Source organism: Acinonyx jubatus, chromosome A2 (assembly GCF_027475565.1).
Source record: "Acinonyx jubatus isolate Ajub_Pintada_27869175 chromosome A2, VMU_Ajub_asm_v1.0, whole genome shotgun sequence".
Taxonomy (NCBI): domain Eukaryota; kingdom Metazoa; phylum Chordata; class Mammalia; order Carnivora; family Felidae; genus Acinonyx; species Acinonyx jubatus.
This window is the reverse complement of record NC_069383.1, coordinates 102,658,116-102,677,540: the sequence shown is the minus strand read 5'-3', so window position 1 is coordinate 102,677,540 and position 19,425 is coordinate 102,658,116. Positions and strand designations below refer to the sequence as shown.

The window sequence follows — 19,425 nt, the reverse complement described above, 5'->3', positions numbered from 1 at the left end:
CAACCTTGACCTTGGCCTGGAACCAATGTCCTCTGTCTGTTGCTCAGGATGGATGGGCGCTTACTCTCAGACTCACTGCTAAGTAAGCAAGGCTGTGCTTCTGCCGATGGGTTTAACTCCAGCACCCAGAAGGAAAGACGGAAGGAACATACTGGGGGCAGAAATATGCCACAGTCCCAGAGCACGCCAGGCTTCCTATCCATTTGCAGATTTTCTTTTCTTCCTTTTGAAGATGGGAAAAGCAAGCTCCTGAGACACCAAGCGATCTGTCTGCTGCCTCTTAATCTGTAGCCTGAGGAGACAGTAGACAAATACAGAAGGAAAGAAAGAATAGAAAAGGAGAAAGGCAGGAGGGAAGGAAGGAAGGAAGGGAGGGAGGGAAGGAGGGAGGGAGGGAGGAAGGAAGGAAGGAAGGAAGGGAGGGAGGGAGGGAGGAAGAAAGGAAGGAACTGAACAATTTATTGCCAATGCAATAAATTCTTCTGAAGCCTGCAAAGTCCCAGTACTTCCTTGAATTTCTCAGCTAATCAAGGCTGCATGGGTATTGTTTTTCTTCACTGAGGGCAGAAATCCTTCTAAAACTGCTTCCCCCTCCCCCCCCTTCATTCCATCCCACCACCTCTGAGAGCATCTGACAGAAAGTGGTTTGGATGCTGGGTCGCACAATTAGCTCCTAATTTTGTCAGGCTTCTTCCTGCGAGCCTCACTGTCTCATAATTGTGGCTCTCCACTGTGCCCAGGAGGCTGGGACAAAGGCTTTCTGATTCCAGGAGAACACTGATTGAGGCGGGATCGATATAGAGACATCATGATTCCCTCAATCGGACCCCCAACCAATTTTTCAGCTAGAAGTAGAATCTTGGGCACATACTTGTAGGGTTTTATTATTAGTCACCTGTACCTGGGACCACCCCCAGTGCAACCACATGACAGCAGTTGGCAAAACAAATGTGATAGTTAAAGACTGCAGAAGAATTAGCCTGGGACAATGTGACCTGCCTCTCCAGGTGAGGTGACAGGAAGAAGGGACGTTAGGGACTCTAAGGCAGAAAGGCTCAAATCATTTTGGAAGTGGTTTTTAATTTTTATTTATTTTTTGTTTTGTTTTTGTGTTTTTTTGGTTTGGGTTGTTGGGTTTTCTTTTCTTTTTTTTTTTGGTTGTTAGTTTAGTTTTGTTTTTGTTTGTGTGGTTAAGGGGAAGCAGCGTGCCCCCAGGCTTCCTGTGGCCCCCTGTCCTTTGTGGCACTCCATGTTCATCTGGTGTGGGAGAACAGGAATTTGTCTCAGTGTCCTCCTCCCCTCTCCCACCCCTCAGAGCCTGACCTTGGCGGGGAAGAGGGGTGTTCTGCACCGGAGCGGTCTCAGGGATTCTCTGGTGACGTTGCCCCGGGGAATGCACAGCCTTACAAAAATTCCATTTTTGGAGTTAATTTGAACAGGTACCTTTTTCCCCCTTTATCCAAGAAAAGTAACATTACTATCCGGTGCCCAGGATCAAAGAGCAAATCCAAGTCTGCACCGCACGGGGCTCTCTGCCTAGCAGTTGAGCATCCTTACAAAATTAACCCGAGACGTTTCTACTTGTGGCGGACAGAGAGCGAGCAGGGAAAGGGACACTGAGGGGCGGGAGAGAGGTTGGCAGAGATTCAGAAGGGACGCTGTCCGGATTTTTATGCGTTTCTTACTCTCACCCGTCTATACACCTCTGTGTCTCCGCCTGTAAAGAGGAAAATAACTCGCGACAGTCGGCTAAGCTAACGCGGCCTGCGAATTCCAAATCGAACAGTTTGGCTCGGGGTTTTCAACAGGGGCCAAACCAAGCTGTCCACAGGCAGGAAGGCCGGGGGGTGGGGGGTAATTAGGAAGGAAGAAATTGAAGAAAAGAATCAAGGAAAGAAAAAGGCGCGGATGAAAGGCGCAGTGGAGAGTGAGTGACGAGGCAGGAGAATGGCAGCCGGGGTGGGCAGGCGGCCGCGCGGGGGACTGACAGGTGGGTCGCGCTGCCGGGCGCGGGAGCAAGGGGGCGGGAGGTCCCCGACTCCCCGCGGCGCCAGGCCGACGCAGCGACGCCTGGCGAGAAATCGGGGGCCGCCGCGGAGGGAGCGGGGAGCGCGCGGGGCGGGAGGCGGGCGCGCGGGCTCCCTGGCCGGCCCGGTGCCACTCGCCCGGCCGCCCGCCCGCCGCGCTCCGGGCTTCTCCTGGCTCCCTCCGACGCGCCGCGGCGGCCCGGCCTCCGGTCACCTGGCGCGGCGACCTCCCCGCGCCCCGCGGCTGGAGAAGGCGAGGCCGAGCCCGGCGGCCCCAGGGCGCGCTCGGCGGCGGAGCCGCGGGGACGAGACCCGGGGCGGAGCGGCAGAGGGCGGCGCGGGCGCGGACGCGAGTTGGGCAGCGCGCCGGGCAAGCCCGCGGAGCCGCCCTAGCCGGGTGCACGCGCCGGGCGGAGCGCGCAGGTGGGGCTGCCCTCACCGCGCTGCGCCCCGCGCGGCTCCCCCGCGGGCAGGAGGATGGGCGCCGGCGCCCCGGGACCGCGCCCGCCGCTGCCGCCCCGGAGCCCGCCGCGAGCCCGGCGTCCCGCCCGCGCCCTGCGCTCATGTATGTAGGCTGCGCGCCCGCCCCCGGGGCCCAAGGGTGCATGTGGGGTGTCGGCGCCCAGCGCGCCGGGACGCGCCCGGGGCACCGCTCCACCCTCTGGCTGCTCGGGAGGACCCCATCCTCCCGAACCCCCGACCCCAAGTTTGTAATCTGGTGGCTCGCCCTGGGCTGCGGTCCATAGAGCCGGGGCTGGGAGTGAGCACAGGGCACGGTCGTTCCAGGTCTCCGGGAGGGGGGTTTGGGCGGTGGGAGGGGGCGGGGTAAAGACCCCCTGGAGCGCGATGGGTGGAGGGGTGGAGGATGGACGGCGAGGTGGGGAGAGGCTGGGTTGCCCGCGTCTAGGGTTCTCGTGGCCCCTTTGGGCGGCAGAAACTTTGGGATCCAGAGAGGCTTTGGGAGATGGGGAGAGTGAAAGGGACTCGCTCCCGCCCTGCACCCCCAGCTCCCCCAACGCACTGCTTGGTGCTGCCTGGGCACTTCGGGCTCCACCGCTACGACCTCCCCCCCCCCCCCCAACCCCGGGTGAAAGCGATCACGAACCCAGCGCTGCGGCCCGCTCGGGGATCTCTCGCCAACGGTCCGAGTCGCTGAGCGGCTGGCAGGGCGCGGGGGGACCCGTGGGGGAGCCGAAGCCTCCGGGACCCCCGAGCCCGCCGCCGGGGGCGGTTAGGGACATCCTCCCGAGCTTCTGGGCCAGGGGAGGAGGGCGGGGATGTGGCTTCTGCTCCCTGTCCAGCAGGCATTTAAAAAGTTGTTGGGAAATGAATCACGGGGTCCTGGGAGCTCTGTTAACCCCCTCCCTCCCCGTTCCCCAAAGGCCCCAAGGAGAGCCAGGGGGGTCCCCCCATATCCTCCCGCACGGTCTCCCGTGCCCAACTCCACTGCGGAATTCTCCATTGAGTAACCTTTGAGACCGCGTGGCTGGCACCCCAGGGGGCACACCCCGGGCTCCCGGATTATGTGGCTCCATCCGAGTTTCGCAGGGGGGCGCGGGACCGGCTCGCTGCATTCCGGCAGCCGCGGCTCCGCCACCCGCCCAGGGCCGTCCCCACCGCTAGCCGCGGCCGCGGGAGAAACGCCGCCGGCCGGCGTCTCCCGGAGACCCCGCCGCCACGTCCGCGTGCCCCATCTGTGAGGTCTGGGGGGCCGGCGGGGCCCCGACGCTGGGCATGCTGCCCCCGCCCGCGCCGCGCGGCTCGTTCCTCTAGAGCGCTGCCGGGGCCGGGCGGCGCGGGGCCGGGTGGGGGCCGGGCGCGCGCGGGCCGCGGGGCTCAGCTGTGCTGCTGTTCTCTCCGCAGGGACGGCGGCTCCCGGCTGGCGGCGGCGCGCCCCCGGGCTGTGAATGCGACTCGCCCCTCGGCCGCGCTCCCCGCCCGCCCGCCCGCCGGGACGTGGTAGGGGATGCCCAGCTCCACTGCGATGGCAGTTGGCGCGCTGTCCAGTTCCCTCCTGGTCACCTGCTGCCTGATGGTGGCTCTGTGCAGTCCGAGCATCCCGCTGGAGAAGCTGGCCCAGGCGCCGGAGCAGCCGGGCCAGGAGAAGCGCGAGCACGCGTCTCGGGACGGCCCGGGGCGGGTGAGCGAGCTCGGGCGCCCCGCGAGGGACGAGGGCGGCGGCGGCCGGGACTGGAAGAGCAAGGGCGGCCGCGGGCTCGCCGGCCGGGAGGCGTGGAGCAAGCAGAAGCAGGCCTGGGCCGCCCAGGGCGGGGGCGCCAAGGCCGGGGACCTGCAGGGCCGGGCCCGCGGGGACACCCCGCAGGGGGAGCCCCCGGCCGCCGCCGCCCAGGACGCGGCCGGCCCGGACCTGGCGCCCACGCCGGAACCGCCGGAGGAGTACGCGTACCCGGACTACCGCGGAAAGGGCTGCGTGGACGAGAGCGGCTTCGTGTACGCCATCGGGGAGAAGTTCGCGCCGGGCCCCTCGGCCTGCCCGTGCCTGTGCACCGAGGAGGGGCCGCTGTGCGCGCAGCCCGAGTGCCCGCGGCTGCACCCGCGCTGCATCCACGTCGACACGAGCCAGTGCTGTCCGCAGTGCAAGGAGAGGAAGAACTACTGCGAGTTCCGGGGCAAGACCTACCAGACTCTGGAGGAGTTCGTGGTAAGAGGCGAGCGCCCGCCGGGGCCACTTTGCACCTCCCGCCGCGGGGTGAAACCTCCCCGCGCGCTAGGCGCCCCCACTTTGAAGAAGAGGCGCGTTCTGGTTCCCAGAGGCGGACAGCGCTGTGCTCGCGTCCCCTCAACACGATCTGTCTTTTCAGAGCGGAGGTAATCTTTAAGGCAAAGTGGCCGATCCACATTAATTCCTCGGGTCTTCGCCGTGAAACGGTTTGGAGAGGGTGAGGCCCACGGCATTGAGGGGACGGCCGCCACCCCCCCCCCCCCAGCACTAACTGGCTGTGCTGTCCCTGGTAATCCGCTGCTTCTGATTTAAAAAGCGGGGCCGCTGAAATGCTCAACCTGTTTCCAAACACGGGGTAATTCGGCGTGCCATTTGGGGTATAGTCTTCTGCTAATAGCTAATTAAGGGAGACCATTCCTATAAATAAGCCATCTCCCCAGATTATGGGTTGGAGTATCATGCAAATGTCCTCAAAAGGAAAAGAAAATGCTTGCTCATTGGATGCCAAAACACAGTGGATGGCAAAAACCAGAAAGTGCAGTTTAGGGTTATTATTATTATCATCATCATTATTATTATTTTAGGGGCATACTAGTAATAGTGTTTACAGCGCTGGCCATCTCCTGAGCGCCTACTGTGCGTCAGGCTGCAGGCCGCGCTTTTCCCTTGTGTTAACGTGGTTCAACCTCGTAACATACTGTGAAACAGATGCTTACCTGTGATCTCTGGTTGATGGGGAAGAGGAAACTGAGGCACAGAATATTTAAATAACAGGGTGAAGACAAGGTTGCCGTTAAGGAGCAGACTCATGAGTCAGGCCGAGCTGTGCTAGTGCACATTGTCTGCTTTCCCCCTTACATGCTGTTATGTGAAACAGAAGCCCAGCCCCTCTGGGGCACAGGTTTGGATGGAGATGCTGGCCTCTTGCACGTGCTGGTCCCTTGGGGAACTGTAACAGCCCTGCCTCTCCCCCACTCCGTGGCCTGGGCAGAACTACACAGATCTTCATCCAGACCCCCCAAGGGAGGCCTGTCTGGACACGTGGCCTGTTGGCTGGGCAGAGAGAGGGTTTCCTGGGTGACAGGGGGCGTCCTGGGGCCTGCAGCCCCCAGCACTGAGCAGGGAGGGAAGGCAGGGGGGAAGGAATCCTGCTGGAGGCCCCCGGAGCCCAGCCTCCGAGATCCACACATTCAGGATATGCCCAGGATGTAATGGCCCCTAAGGAATTTGAAGAATCAATCCCTGGTGTGGTAGAAATAGAAAGCCAGGAAGGACTGATCTGTAGCTAAGGTAGCGAGTGTGGAAGGAGTGCTGGGATTTAGAGTAGGGAAACACAGGTGTGCATCCTGGCCTTGCCACTAACCAGCACGACAAGGACAAATCGCATCTTTCCTCTGGGGTTGTTTTCCTCATCTGATAGCTAAGGCTGGTTGGAGCTCTAACGGCCTCATGCCCAGGATGCATCCCCAGGCCAGCCTGTTTAGCACAGTTGTTCACTCCAGCCCTTCGAAGAAACAAAGACAACTTTGTCGAGAAACTCCTATGAACCAGACCCTGACCATACACCAGGAGTTAGGTAGGCGCCCTGCCCTCACAAGGCTCCCTTGCTAGTGGGAACCTGGGCACACGTCTCCCCAGGTGTGTTGGTGCTGAAGCAAAGGTCCTGGAAAAACCCAGGTACCTTCCCTACCCAGAGGTAGGTATCTACCCTGGGAAGAGGTATCTTCCCTACCCAGAGGTACTTCCATGTTGGCCTGGGCCGGGGCTGTAGGCATGGGCCCAACAAAATAATTCTCTTGAGTTTTAGGCTCATGAGAAAAATCTCTCAGGGTTATAAGAACAAAGGCAAGTCGTTACTTTTTATCGATTGCATTTGTTGGTTGCATTGTATCTTGTTTTATAGTCATTTCCTAAAAGAGTCTCACGAAGTCAGCTGCATTTCGATCTAAAAATCCCAGACACATCACAGGGTGGCCAGTCATCTGCCTGAGATGACAGACAGAGAGAAGAATTCAAACTTGTGTTGGAGTAATGCATCGCTAAGTGCTGGGTGCCACGGAGCTGCCTTTGTGAGCCGGGGAGGGGGTGGGGGTGGGGGGGACTCGTAGGTGATTCAAAAATTGGTGGTCAGGAAGCAGAATGTGTTGCAGCCTCTGGAGATGGGGGATGTTGGCAACAAACGGGAGATTGGAGAGATGATAATCTTGGGAAGAATTAAGGTACCGTGAACCTCTCTTTTGAGTGTTAAGTACATCTCTCGTCTCCAAGTGGTACTTCATTCTCAGCTTTCATCCAGTCATCAGCTGCTGCCAGGATGGACACGTGCATGAATGTTGCAAAGCTTCTACACGTTCGGTGACGCGCTTGCTCCCCTAACACATACAACCCCCTAATGACTTCATTCTGCACGATGTGTATGTCATGCTCGTTTCTGTGACTAGGGGTTGCAGTTGCGCCCAGCTGCGGTGCCGAGTGCCCGGGCACGACCACTGTCCACCTCTCTGCTCTGGAGGTTCTGGGCTTTCAGCGAGAGCTCCGCTAGTGTGGTCTGTAGTTTGCACAGCACCGTGTGCGGGCAGTGGAAAAGGAGAGCACGTTCTGTCTGAAGCGCTTTGCTCTTCTCCCAAGAAAAGGTTAAGGAAACGGGGGTTGTGGTCCGTGTGTGTCTTGCTTGGAATGCTGGTCACCGCAGCAAGGAAGGAGGGGAAAGGGAGGCCAGTGCTGGGCCTCCTTCCCTGGGAGGCACACGGGCGTCTGAGGCGTCTGCTCGGTGCTTCCCCAGAGAGAGGGAGGTAGTGATGAAGGCTGGGGGCTCACTCTGGGCATCTGTCTGGGAAACAGATCCTGCCTGGTGCCTGTGATGCTGTGCATCTGGCCTCTGCGAGGCGGCTTCCCTCTGTCTTCCTGGGCTGCTCTTTCTTGGGCACGTGGCTCTTTGCCCAATTTTCACAGTTTCGTCTTTTCCCTCCTCTCCCTGCTCCCTACAGACGCCATCACAATCCCTCTTCTTCGCAGCCTGGCTGATAATCTCGGCCAGATGTCAGCGGAAGACCTCACTCGCCGCGCCCACGAAATCCCCTTACGCTGATAATGACTAGAGTAACATCCTCATGTTTCTAGGAATGTTTGCAACTTAATTTTTACGTGTAGCCACGTAAAAATGTAGTTGCTGGTGGAGTTTTCTCCACTGCCTCTCAAATTCCACCAAGTGGCCTGTTCTTCAACTTACACGAGCAGGTATCCAACTTTGGAGGAGGAAGCCTGGTCTGCTGGTTTGTATTTTTTTTTTTTTTTTTAAACGAATGGCATTTTCACGTGTTCTCTGCTTCCTGGGACATGCTCATTTGCTGGCGTTGCCGTCATAAAGGACCACAGACCAGGCAGCTTAAACCATAGAGATTTATTGTTTCACGGTTCTGGAGGCTGGGCGTCCGAGATCAAGGTGGGGGCAGGGTTGGTTTCTTCGGAGGCCTCACTCCTTGGCGTTGTAGACGGCCGTCTTCTCCCTGTGTCCTCACCAAGTTCACGCTCTGTGTGCGTCTGTGTCCAGTCTCCTCACACAGGTCATATTAGATTGGGGCCCACCTGGATGACCTCATTTTAACTTAATTGCCTCTGTAAAGATTTTGTCTCGAAATACGGTCACAGTTGGAGGTACTGGGGGTTGGCACCTGAACCTGAGAATTCGGGAGGGAGGGCACAGTCCAGGCTGTAACATAGCCGTAACAGGTGTCAGAGGCCAGAGTTGACCTCACGTGGACGAGCCCAAGGAGATACAAGGACTGTGGCCAGGGGAAGCCTCCCTGGCAAGTACGATTGAAGAAAGAATTTATAAAGAAGGTGCAGGGGTGATTGGTGATAAACTCACTGCCCGAGAAGCATAGCCAGGCAGGCAGACCACCTAAACCACTGTCGTTCTGTGCCTATTCCATTCCGAGCGCTGTTAGGACCTACTGTACTGTTTATGGCGGTAGATCTGTGAGCCAGACACAACTAATGAGCGGCTCTCCGGTGGGGGCTCCCTGGAGCAGTTTCAGATCTGCCCCGATGACTACCAGGCAGAAAGGCAGGCAGCAGGTCAGATTTGGAGTTTACCAACAGAAAACGATCGCAGTTTGAGCCGCAAAATTAAGTTGTTCCCCTCACGGGGTCTCCTGATGCCCTGGGGGACTGTGAGGTTAGAAGCGGGGGTCTGCAAGATTGTCCCGGTGCTTTGTAGCGTCTAAGCAATTTATACAACCCCGCCTGTGGATAAGGCCCTCCAGGAACACGAACACTGCTCGCGTCTTGGCTTCTGGGTCGTGTGATGCCAGTTCCGCCTGTCCGCGGTGGCTCTCGTAGTGATCAGGAACTCTGATTAGCAATTGTGGAAGTCTTTGAAGAAAAAGAGACGCTGCATTATTAATAAGTACTGCTTGCTCGCCTGTTTTTCAAAGCGAGAGGCCTGTTGAACCAGAGGCAGCTGGACAGAGATCGGCAGGCACGGGGGTGTGGGGCCGCCGGGGAGCCCAGGCTCTCCCAGGGCGTCAGTGTCTGACCCATGATTAACCCTGCTGGAGAATCTCCTTTCCAGAAGTTTAGTAATGAAAAAACTTCCTCCATGAAATCTGGAATCAAAAGCTCCAAGTAGATCTCTATTGCAATTATGAAAAGGTGCCAGGAGAGAGACACATTCATCATATTTTTCAGTTGCATGGTATTTATTTCCGTTCTTCCGGTTGATGTTACTTAACATAAAACGATACTATTATTATTTACCTTTGCAAAGTACAATGACTCAAGCTGCGTAAAGCTAATGTTCTCTAGTCGGCCGGATGCTTGTGTTGTTGCTAAGCCTGAGTTTGCTTGGGTTCTGAGTAAGATTTTCTCAATTCTGGACCTGTCGGTTTCTGCCTTTCTTGCCCAAAGCCATTTAAACAGTAGCAGTTTGTTTTAAAATTTTTTTAATGCTTATTTATTTTTGAGAGAGAGGGAGACAGAGCACTAGCAGGGGAGGGGCAGAGAGAGAGAGAGAGAGAGAGAGAGAGAGGGAGACACAGAATCCAAAGCAAGCTCCAGGCACTGAGCTGTCAGCACAGAGCCCGAGGTCGGGCTCAAACTCATGAAGTGCGAGATCATGACCGGAGCTGAAGTCAGACGCTCAGCTGACTGAGCCACCCAGGCTCCCTAAGAGTAACAATTGTTTTAAAGGGGGAAGTCCGTATGCTTTCTCTGAAACTTTCAGATGTGGCCAGGTGTTGACCTTTAAGATTCAACATGGTTAAGTGACTTGATCCAAGTTATGGAGCTAGTAAATGATGGAACCAGGATCTGAGTCCTAGACTGTTGCCCTTCCAACTATGCCATCTTATGCCTGTGACCATATGGTCATGAAGTGGCATCTTGTGTGTGACCACGAGAATCCCAGGTACGTGGAGAAGGGAAAGCTCGAACAGGTTTGGGACACCTGCCCCACATTTGTGTCCAGTGCTGGGCCAACTTGGCCAAGGGGTTATTTTTGTGGGTTTGACTCAGGCCATCTGGAACAAAATAAGTATCTGTGTCCTTCCGAGTAGGACATCTTGAGTGTCCGCCTCCTTCAGTGTGAGTGGAGGGTCTCAGCGTCCTCTAGGACAGAGCACTTAACCCTCTAAAGATGTCTGTGTGAGCCCTTGTTCTGTTTCATTCTCGTACCCCTGAACAATTCTCAGAGCCTCCTATTTTCCAGTGGTCCAAAGTAAAGAGTATCCTGCTTATCTCTCAGTTTATGAGAAGTAAATGAGATATACGTGAAGGCAATTTGAGCCTTCAAAGCTCTGAACAAACTAAAAAAAAAAAGAGAGAGAGAGAATAAGCCTGCAGCCAGGTGAATATGGTTTCTGGGGGCTTCCCTGGTGAGCGTGCCTCTTGTGGGAGGTGACTACCCCCCTGGAGGGTTTTTAGTCCCTGGGAAGATGGACTGTGGAGGTTCAGCATTAGGGAGGGCCTCTCCGGGGTTTTCCCATAAATATTTCCTTTGGTGGAAGGTATCTCCAAATCTGATCAATCCCAACAAGAATTTCTTCTTGCATTTTTTAATTCAAAAATATTTTTTTGCGGGTGCCTGGGTGGTCAGTCGGTTAAGCGTCCAACTTCGGCTCAGGCCACGATCTCACACTTTGTGAGTTCGAGCCCCATGTCAGACTCTGTGCCGACAGCTCAGAGCCTGGAGGCTGTTCCGGATTCCATGTCTCCCTCTCTCTCTCTGCCCCTCCCCCACTCACAGTCTGTCTCTCTTTCAAAAACAAACCTCAAAAGAAAACATTTTTAAATATATTTTGGGGGGTAAATATTTGCCAGGCTTTGGACACGATCCTGGAGACATAACGCCAAACCTTGAAGTGCCCCCAGTAAACGGGCAGTGACCCCAACGTCGCAGGCAGTGACCACAAGGTGTGTGATGTGCTGTGAGAAGCATCATGGGGCTCTGCAAGGCACCCAGCTGGAAGCTGCCCATCTAGACGCTTGTCGAAGGTTTGTTTTTAAATGACAGGGCAAGCCTGGGACAGGTTTCTAGGGGGAAGAGGAGAAGAGTTTGTCTCAAAGAGCACAATTGTGAGTTTGGGTGGAAGATGATGCTTTTCCACCTAGCCTGTGTGCCCTACAGCCATCCTTTGTGGTATGCTTCTGACCACATAGCTGGAAATCCTTTTTTTGCTGTTTCTGTTCCAAGCCTGAGATCCTGCCAGCTGGATTTCACTTCTCATTCTATTTCTGTCGGGCACTGGGGTGCGGCCAGGACACGGAGTGCCTTTCGAATCTGCAGAAAAGGATGATGTCAGGCATCTGCCCATGGCCCTGTGAGTTCTCTCAGAAGCCCGAGGCCCATGGAGAAGCATAGGGATGGAAAATTAAGAAGCCGTGTGGCTCTGTGCCATAATCTCTGGTTATGGCGGAAAGGATTTTGCTTTAAACATGGTGAGACCACCCTTTGCCTGGGAATAGAGAAAACTAATAGCCCGAAAACCCAGCACTTAACAAAACTCATGAAATCCCAGATATCATAGAAAACACATCTTGGGGTGCCTGCGTGGCTCAGTCGGTTGAGCACCCGACTTTGCTCAGATCATGATCTCACAGTTTGTGGGTTCGAGCCCCACGTCTGGCTCTGTGCTGACGGCTTGGAGCCTGGAACCTGCTTTGGATTCTGTGTCTCCCTCTCTCTCTGCCCCTCCCCCACTCATGCTCTGTCTCTCTCTCTCTCTCTCTCAAAAATAAATAAACATTAAAAAAAAACCCACTCATCTTCTTAAAAGCACAGCTTAAATGGGAAAAAAAAAATTGAGAAAAATTAATCCCTAGAGGTAAAATCCAGACAGGAAAGTCAACCTTGCAGTGGTGACCATCTGAGAGCATCGTCTGATGCCTGGGATTGAGGCTGGGGTACCTGACAAGCCCATGGCCCCAGGGAGAGAGAACGTCACACTGGGGTGTATCTCATAAGACCATGCTCCCCCAAAAAGCATGTCCTGCAAAGGAGGAGTGCAGACAGACCCCCCTGGATGGGCCTCAGGGCTGAGTTGAGCTGACAGGTTTTCTCTGAACATTTGCTGTATCTAGTGCGTGTGCTGTCTTACGAGCATGAAGCTGCTTCCCTGGATGGTCCAGAAAATCCAGGTGGGGTATTTGTGCTTAAAGGTGAGGGGCGGAGGGGGGGGCATCCCTGGCTGGCAATGCCGACAGGTGTCTGATAGAAACAAATGTCCCCAGGAGGAATGCACCCTCCCCCCGGGGCCACAAAGAATCCCCACAAATAGCGTTCCAAAGAATGTGATAGCAAAATTAAAATTACACACAAGAAGGGGCATCGTAAGCAAGAGTTTGCTGAGACTAAAGTAATCCAGTGAGACCCAGATGTTGGAATAAAAATGAGACTATTTAATATGCAAAAACTCTATGTTGAAATAAAATGCATAGATAGACAAAACAAGTATATTCCCAATACTGATTGGTTTTGAAGAAGAATCAGGTAGAACTTGTATACAGCAGTATATAATAGTTTGAATTGATAATCAATGGGAGGGTTCGGCTTTACATTAGGTACAGGTTATAAGCTAATTCAACGAACTAGCAGAAAGATTTGGAGAAGTCACCCAGAGTGAAATATGGACACACGGATGGAACATAGGAAGGAGATGCTTTGTTACATGGAGGACAGAGAAGAGTTAACATGGATCAGATCAGAATTCTGGAAGAGGTAGTAGAAAATACAGGAAAAATAGAGGGATGGAATGCCAGACATTCTAGTTGAAAGACCTTGATTTTCCAATTAATGAATCCCTAGGAATTTAAAGAAAGGTAAACAGGAGCACCTGGGTGGTTCAGTTGGTTAAGCATCTGACTTCAGATCAGGTCATGATCTCCAGGTTCCTGGGTTCCAGCCCTGCATCGGGCTCTGTGCTGACAGCTCGGAGCCTGGAGCCTACTTTGGATTCTGTGTCTCCCTCTGTCTCTCCCCCTCTCCTGCTCGATTCTGTCTCTCTCTCAAAAATAAATAAACATTAAAAAATATTTAAAAAAAGAAAGATAAACAAAAATACATTCACCCATAGCCATACCATAGTGAGACTGCAGAGCACTGAAGGCAAAAGATTTTAAGAGCATCCAGAGAAAACAGACTTTACCTTCAAAATAACAGTAACTAGGCCGACAGCTGACTTCTTATCACTGGTAGAAAGACCCCAAACAGTAGAAGAACATGTTTAAAGAACAAAGAGAAAAGAAGAGTTAATCCAATTTACGTATCCAGCAAAACTATCCCTCAGGAAGGAGGCCGAATGAAGATATTTTTAAACAAAAATAGAGCACACCACCAAACGAACCATAAGTAAAGGAACTTCAAAATGCAGTGTAAAGGATGAAACTCAGGAAGGAGAACATGACCTGGGAAGCCAAGTCACAGAGTCAAGAAGGAATGGAAGAAAAGTTACTGTTCACTGAAGCATAGACCAGTGGTTCTCAGCTGAGGGTCATGTTGCCCCTGTGGGGACTTGTTCAATGGGTGCAGACGTTTTTGGTGGTCAAAACTGGGGCGGGGTGGGATGCTACTGACATCCAATGAGTGGAGGCCAGACATGCTGCCAAAATCCTACAGGGTGGAGAATGGCCCCTGATAACCAACGTCCAGAGTGCTAGAATTGAACACCTGGACTACAGATACGGATTTTGAGTTCCAACTTTATCCTTAAACAAACGGGAAATGCCATCAGATACAACTGGTAAATGTTCTTGGAAAAAAGTTATTACCAGGGCAGGGGGTGGGGGCAGCTAGCTCAGCTTTAGGCCAAATCATGCCATAGGTAAGCAGTTGCAAAGGCCCTCCTGCTTTCCAGGACTGCTGATCACAGACGCCACCAAGCTCCCTTTGCCTGTGGGTGATCATTCCTGCCCCTCCTGTAATAAAATTCAGATCATTTCGGGGCACCTGGGTGGCTCAGTCGGTTAAGCGTCTGACTTCAGCTCAGGTCATGATCTTATGGGTTCGTGAGTTCGAGCCCGGCGTCGGGCTTTGTGCTGACAGCTTGGAGCCTGCTTCAGATTCTGTGTCTCCTCTCTCTCTCTGCCTCCCCCGCTCTTTCTCTGCCTCTCTGTCTCTCAAAAATAAATAAAAACGTTGGGAAAATTTTTTTTTTAAACTTCAGATCACTTCAAGATGATACGCCCCTCCTTCTTGGCTCTCGGTACCTGTTGTCCGTGAGGCAGCTCAGAAATAAATAGTAATGTCTCTACCAAAGTGTACCAGAACGATTGGTCCTCCCATTTTGCCTTTTTGCTTTCCTCAAAGGTTGACATGCTACACAAATGTATCTCCCTTGTTCAGCTTTAAAAACAACTTCTCATATTTTACTTTTGAATGCCGTCCTTCAGTATCTCAGTAGGAGGCTTAGGGCAGAGAAAACACAAATTTAGTTTCAAACAAGCCACGACTCTTACTTATTAATTCCCGTGAAGGTATCAGAAGCTATAGCTGGGCTCCTGGTCCCACTCTTGAATCATTGATGGTTATATTCTGAGCGACACTTGGCCCTGGGCCAGTGGACAGGTTGTCACAGGGGCATCTCTGTCCCCACAGCCACGGGGCAGGGAGTCCTCAGTGGCCAGGATGCCCTGCACACGTGTTCTTTGACCCGCTGGTGGCTTAGCCATGTCACACATGCAGTCATTTCAGGGCTGGGTAGACTGGAAGAGAAAGAAATCAGACAAGGCCACTGGCTTCCCCTGGGCCTGTGAAGAGCCGGGACACAGGCAGCCTGAGGGATCAACTCGGCTCACGTCACCTCCGGCTGAGGGCGGAGATCCCCTCTGGTCCCCGTGCCCTCCAGGAAGCCAAGGAAAAAAGCTCATCTTGCACCTGGTGACCGCCAGGGTTGGCTCTCAGGGACCTAAGAGCCAAGAGGATGTCTTTGTGAGTGAGCCCTGTCATGTCTTCTCCACCGCGGACAGGGACTTCCCTATCTGGAGAAGAACAGGCTGGCAGCATCCTGTTGTAATTCCAGGACGCTCTGGAAGAGGCTCAGCTTTGGAAAGGAGCGCGGGGCCAACGGCGTGAGCCCTGGGCTTGGGCCGCGGTCCAGCACCTTCCCGGGAATCAGCAACTGCTGTGCACGGAACGGAGCTTCAGGACAGTCAGACTCTGACCTCACATGTTGTCCAGACAGGTGTCTGCGTGGCCACCTGATAGCTGGGAAGCGTGGGCCCTGTTCCTGGAGCCTGGCCAGCTCTGGGCAGAGGAGACAGACGTGCTTCTTGGGTCGTCTTTGTTCCTCCCTGCCGAGGACGAGCCTTATTCCTGCCGTCTCGAAGGAAGAATGCCAACACGGAGTGGCATGGTTCTGTTTTCTTCTGGTGTGTGTGTGTGTGTGTGTGTGTGTGTGTGTGTGTGTGTGTGTTGTTAGGATGAGATGTGCCTATGGGTTTCAGCGTGTTAAGTTTCCTAGCGTGCCCCAGTCCCCACCACTCGCTATCATGCACCTGGTTCACCACCTTGTTTTCTTATGCGACGGGCCCCTGAAAAAATTTTGAATTTGTGATCCTTCAGAGAGAACCAATCCCACATCCCGGCCTCATACCCACCTTTTAAAAGCCTACTCCTTGGAAGGCTTTTTTTTTTTTTCAATGTTGATTTATTTAGAGAGAGAAAGCACAAGCTGGAGAGGGGAAGAGAGAGAGAGAGAGAGAGAGAGAGAGAGAGAGAATCCCAAGCAGGCTCCATGCTGTCAGCACGGAGCCCCACGCAGGGCTTGAACTCACAAACTATGAGATCATGACCTGAGCCGAAATCAAGAGTCAGACGTTCAACCGGCTGAGTCCCCCACAGGCGCCCCATCTTTGAGAGATTTTTCATTTTAGTCATTTAGGTATAAAATGAGGAACAAGCCCTGTTTCTTTCTCTCCAGGGATTACTTATGTTTCACTCTTTATTCTAACACAAGAGGCTGTAGATTTTCCCATTTTTAAAACAGTGAAGTTTGGCTTTAACAACATCTTTCCCTGGGGCCCTTACCGCCCCAGTCTGGCCCCAGGCTGGCAGTGCCCAGTTGGCAATGTGTCCTTTCCATTCAGGGCTTAGTTTAGGAATCTGAATGAGCAGAGCATCTATTAATGTAAACCAACCCCCCCAAATCTCAATGGCACCCTCCTCTGAGGGTCAGAGGAGAGGGGCTCTGTGCAGACCCAGTATCCCAGCAGTGGGGGTCCCGGTCTGGCTGCCTGTGATCACGGGCTCTCCTCTCTCCCTGCCCTGCTCTGTGTGCAGCGGGCCAGGGTCTGGGGGCCAGGGGCTGGCCCACTGTGGGCACGTGTCTGCCCCCACTGCAGAAGTTTACAGACATTTACTTCTCACAGTTCTGGAGGCTGGGAGTCCGACATCATGGTACCAGCAAGTTCTGGTTCTGTTGAGGCTCAAGACGGCCGCCTTCTCCCCAGGTCCTCATATGATAGGGAGAAAGCTGACCGCGATCGCCAGGTTCTTCCTTGTATTTGAAGCACAGGAATCAAACCTTGGGGCCCCACCCTCCTGACCTCAGCTCCCATCCCACTGGGGGGGTTAAGGCTCCAACTTTAATTTTGGGGGGACCCAAACCCACACTCCATGACAGGAAGCCCGCATGGTCTTTTTCGCATCTCATCTGACCGTGTGATCTGTCAGGTCAGAACATTCCAGAATGTTCAGTGTTCTGCTAGCCAAGCTACTCAGCTGTTTGCCACCAAGCAGAATGCACCACGTAAACATGGCCAGCATTTTTTTCCCTTCTCTTAAGTGAGTTCCCTCGTCATCTGTGTTAATCTGAGGGAATCCGTCACGAGGGGATTTGAAGGACGTGATTAGACAGTCTTGCCACAAGCTAAACCACGAAGAAGGAAAAGCCACTCTCTGATGTGGCGTTGGGGTGTCAGACTGTTGTACTGTTAGTCTGTCGTGTGGTGGGCGGGGTGGTTTTCTTCCCCTCACTGAAAAGCTGACAGCTTCTGGGGAGTGTTCTTAATTAAGTCCCTTTGTGTGCAAATCCGTTCTCTGACAGAGAGTGGAAAGACAAAGAGAACAACAACACCAAAAATAATCTCTCCTGCAGGGCCTGGGGAGCAGCAGTGTTCTGTCGCTGGGTGGCCAGGGGCTTGTGTTGGAGGCTGGAAGGTGGCCAAGGATCAAGCCCATTTCACTTTGGGGAACAGAAGGCAGGGCAGAGGGGCACGCAGGTCCGAGCGCTCCGTGCTGGTCCTGACCGATGGAAGGCCTGGAGGATGCAGGCTGGCAGGCAGGTGTGTGGGTGTCCCTGAAGGACCCTGCTGTTTTCCCGTGTGGAAATGGAGCTTCGCAGGTGCCTTGCCTAGTTTAATAAGACGGTTTCAGGTAAGCGACCTGACGTAGCCTTGGGGAGAGATCTGCTTCGAGGGGACTGTGGAAAGAAAGCCGTGCCCTGCATAGCATCTCCCGGCTTCTTGCAGGGAGACCTGGGGAGGCCCGGGACGCATGCCTGAGGCTTGTACAGGAGAGGCATGGTGGTCCAACCAGACCCCCAGTTCAGGCTGCTTCCCCAGAGGTTCTTGGCAATTCACCAGACTCGGGGGTGTGTTTCACTCCCGGGAGGTGGGGGGGGGGGGGGGAAGCAGAATTGAAAGGCAGCGCTCCAGCATTTTTCTCCAGCTCCCAAATAACACAGCTCCTGGCAGTCGGAAGCTAATAAGACCCGGTGGTTTAAATAGAAGGAGACTTTGTGATTTCCCTCCGAGTGCATCACACGTTAACAAGTGTGGCTGCCTGGCACTTTGAAAGCACGCTCAGCAGCTGGAAAGGACGCTTTCGCCATCTGGTGACAAAAATGTGACAGTGACTTTGGGGAAGCTGCCGGTCATCCCCAGCAAAGTTTTTAGTTGGTGCCTCTGGCAACTTGTTGCTGAATTCAACAGGGTCGTCAGATAAATTCCGTGACAGGGTCAGGATGTGCAAACAGAACTCAGGTGCGCAAACGCTGAAGAAGTAACGCTCCTTAGTTTTAGGATCATTCCTTCCGCTCCGGGGCTCCCCGCACCTGCCGATGGTAGAAAACGTGGTTCTGTATCAGTTCAGTTGCGAAGTGTCTTAGGGGTATCTCTGTCCTTTGAGGTCTTAGGAATCTCATCACTTCTGGGTAATTACTCAGCATCTGAGGATTTCTCCCTCTTGAAAGACATTCTCCTCTACTTTCATTCTTCCTAAGACACGCTGGAAAGCTCCCGTTGGCCTTAGGACGTTGGGAAGGGCATCTTGTCCCCATGGCATCCTCTGCGTATTGGAGTTTTCTCTCTTCGCTCTCGTTCCAGCCAAAACCCACAACTTTGCCTGGAAAATTCTTTTTTTTTTTTAAGTTCATTTATTTTGAGAGAGAGCACAAGTGGGCGAGGGGCAGAGAGAAAGAGAGAGAGAGAGAGAGAGGGAGGGAGAGAACCCAAGCAGACCCTGCATTTTTAGCCCAGAGCCCGACGCAGGGCTCGAACTCGTGAACTGTGAGATCATGACCTGAGCCAAAGCCAACAGTCAGACGCTTAAACCGACTGAGCCCCCCGGCGCCCCTGCCTTAAAAATTCTTAATATGCACCCAGCTCAGCTTAGCATCTGGCACTGTCTGCTATTCTGTTAGCTTCTCTCCCGTGTGTTTATGCCCTAGCTCCCTAGCCAGACTGAGCATGGGGTGAGTGGTGGGATTTTCTTCATACCTCCCCTTGAGAGTGCAGGAGTCCGGAGGGCAGGGAGCCTGAGGGGCTGGCGATGGGACCTGGTGTCGCAGCCCCAGGACCCGTGTGTACCTCGCTCCAAATCTGCAGGTTGGACATGTCCAGATCTTACATCTTCCATAGTTGGATTTGAAAAGAAGTTTGTCCCTTGGGTGAGTAAGGGGGCCTGGATCCCCAGCTGCTCAGCACAAATCGTAGCTATTTAAAGGCAAAGAGAAGAGAACGGTAAGAAAATATGCAAGAGGAAGAGTGTGGTGTGACATCTGTGCCCTAAGTCTGGGACTCGATTGCTCCAGAATCTGGAGGCTGTGTTTTCTCAGCTCCGGCCGTGCACCTTGTCTTTTGGTTTCCAAACATTCCTTTACAAGCCCTGGGATCCCTTCTGTAAAGTCACTGCCTTAGTGTTCAACTCATTCTAGTGACTGTGTCTTCTCTTCCATTAGTGGATTAAATGTGGAATCCGAATCTTGATCCCTCTCTGTAGAG

At 53.9% G+C, this 19,425-nt stretch overlaps 1 protein-coding gene across 2 annotated transcripts in view; it reads left to right on the top strand.

Annotated features, from left to right (window-relative positions):
* The first annotated feature begins 2,145 nt into the window (after positions 1-2,145).
* VWC2 (von Willebrand factor C domain containing 2) overlaps positions 2,146-19,425 on the top strand; it is a 124,711-nt gene continuing 107,431 nt past the window's right edge. Inside the window, exons 1-2 of one of the 2 annotated variants that reach the window (XM_053218731.1) lie at positions 2,146-2,592; positions 3,891-4,689. In XM_053218731.1, the coding sequence (XP_053074706.1) occupies positions 3,994-4,689 (696 nt within the window). In that variant the 5' untranslated portion in view covers positions 2,146-2,592; positions 3,891-3,993. The remainder of the gene's footprint in view (positions 2,593-3,890; positions 4,690-19,425) is intronic. The other variant, XM_027046103.2, reaches the window with a different exon arrangement.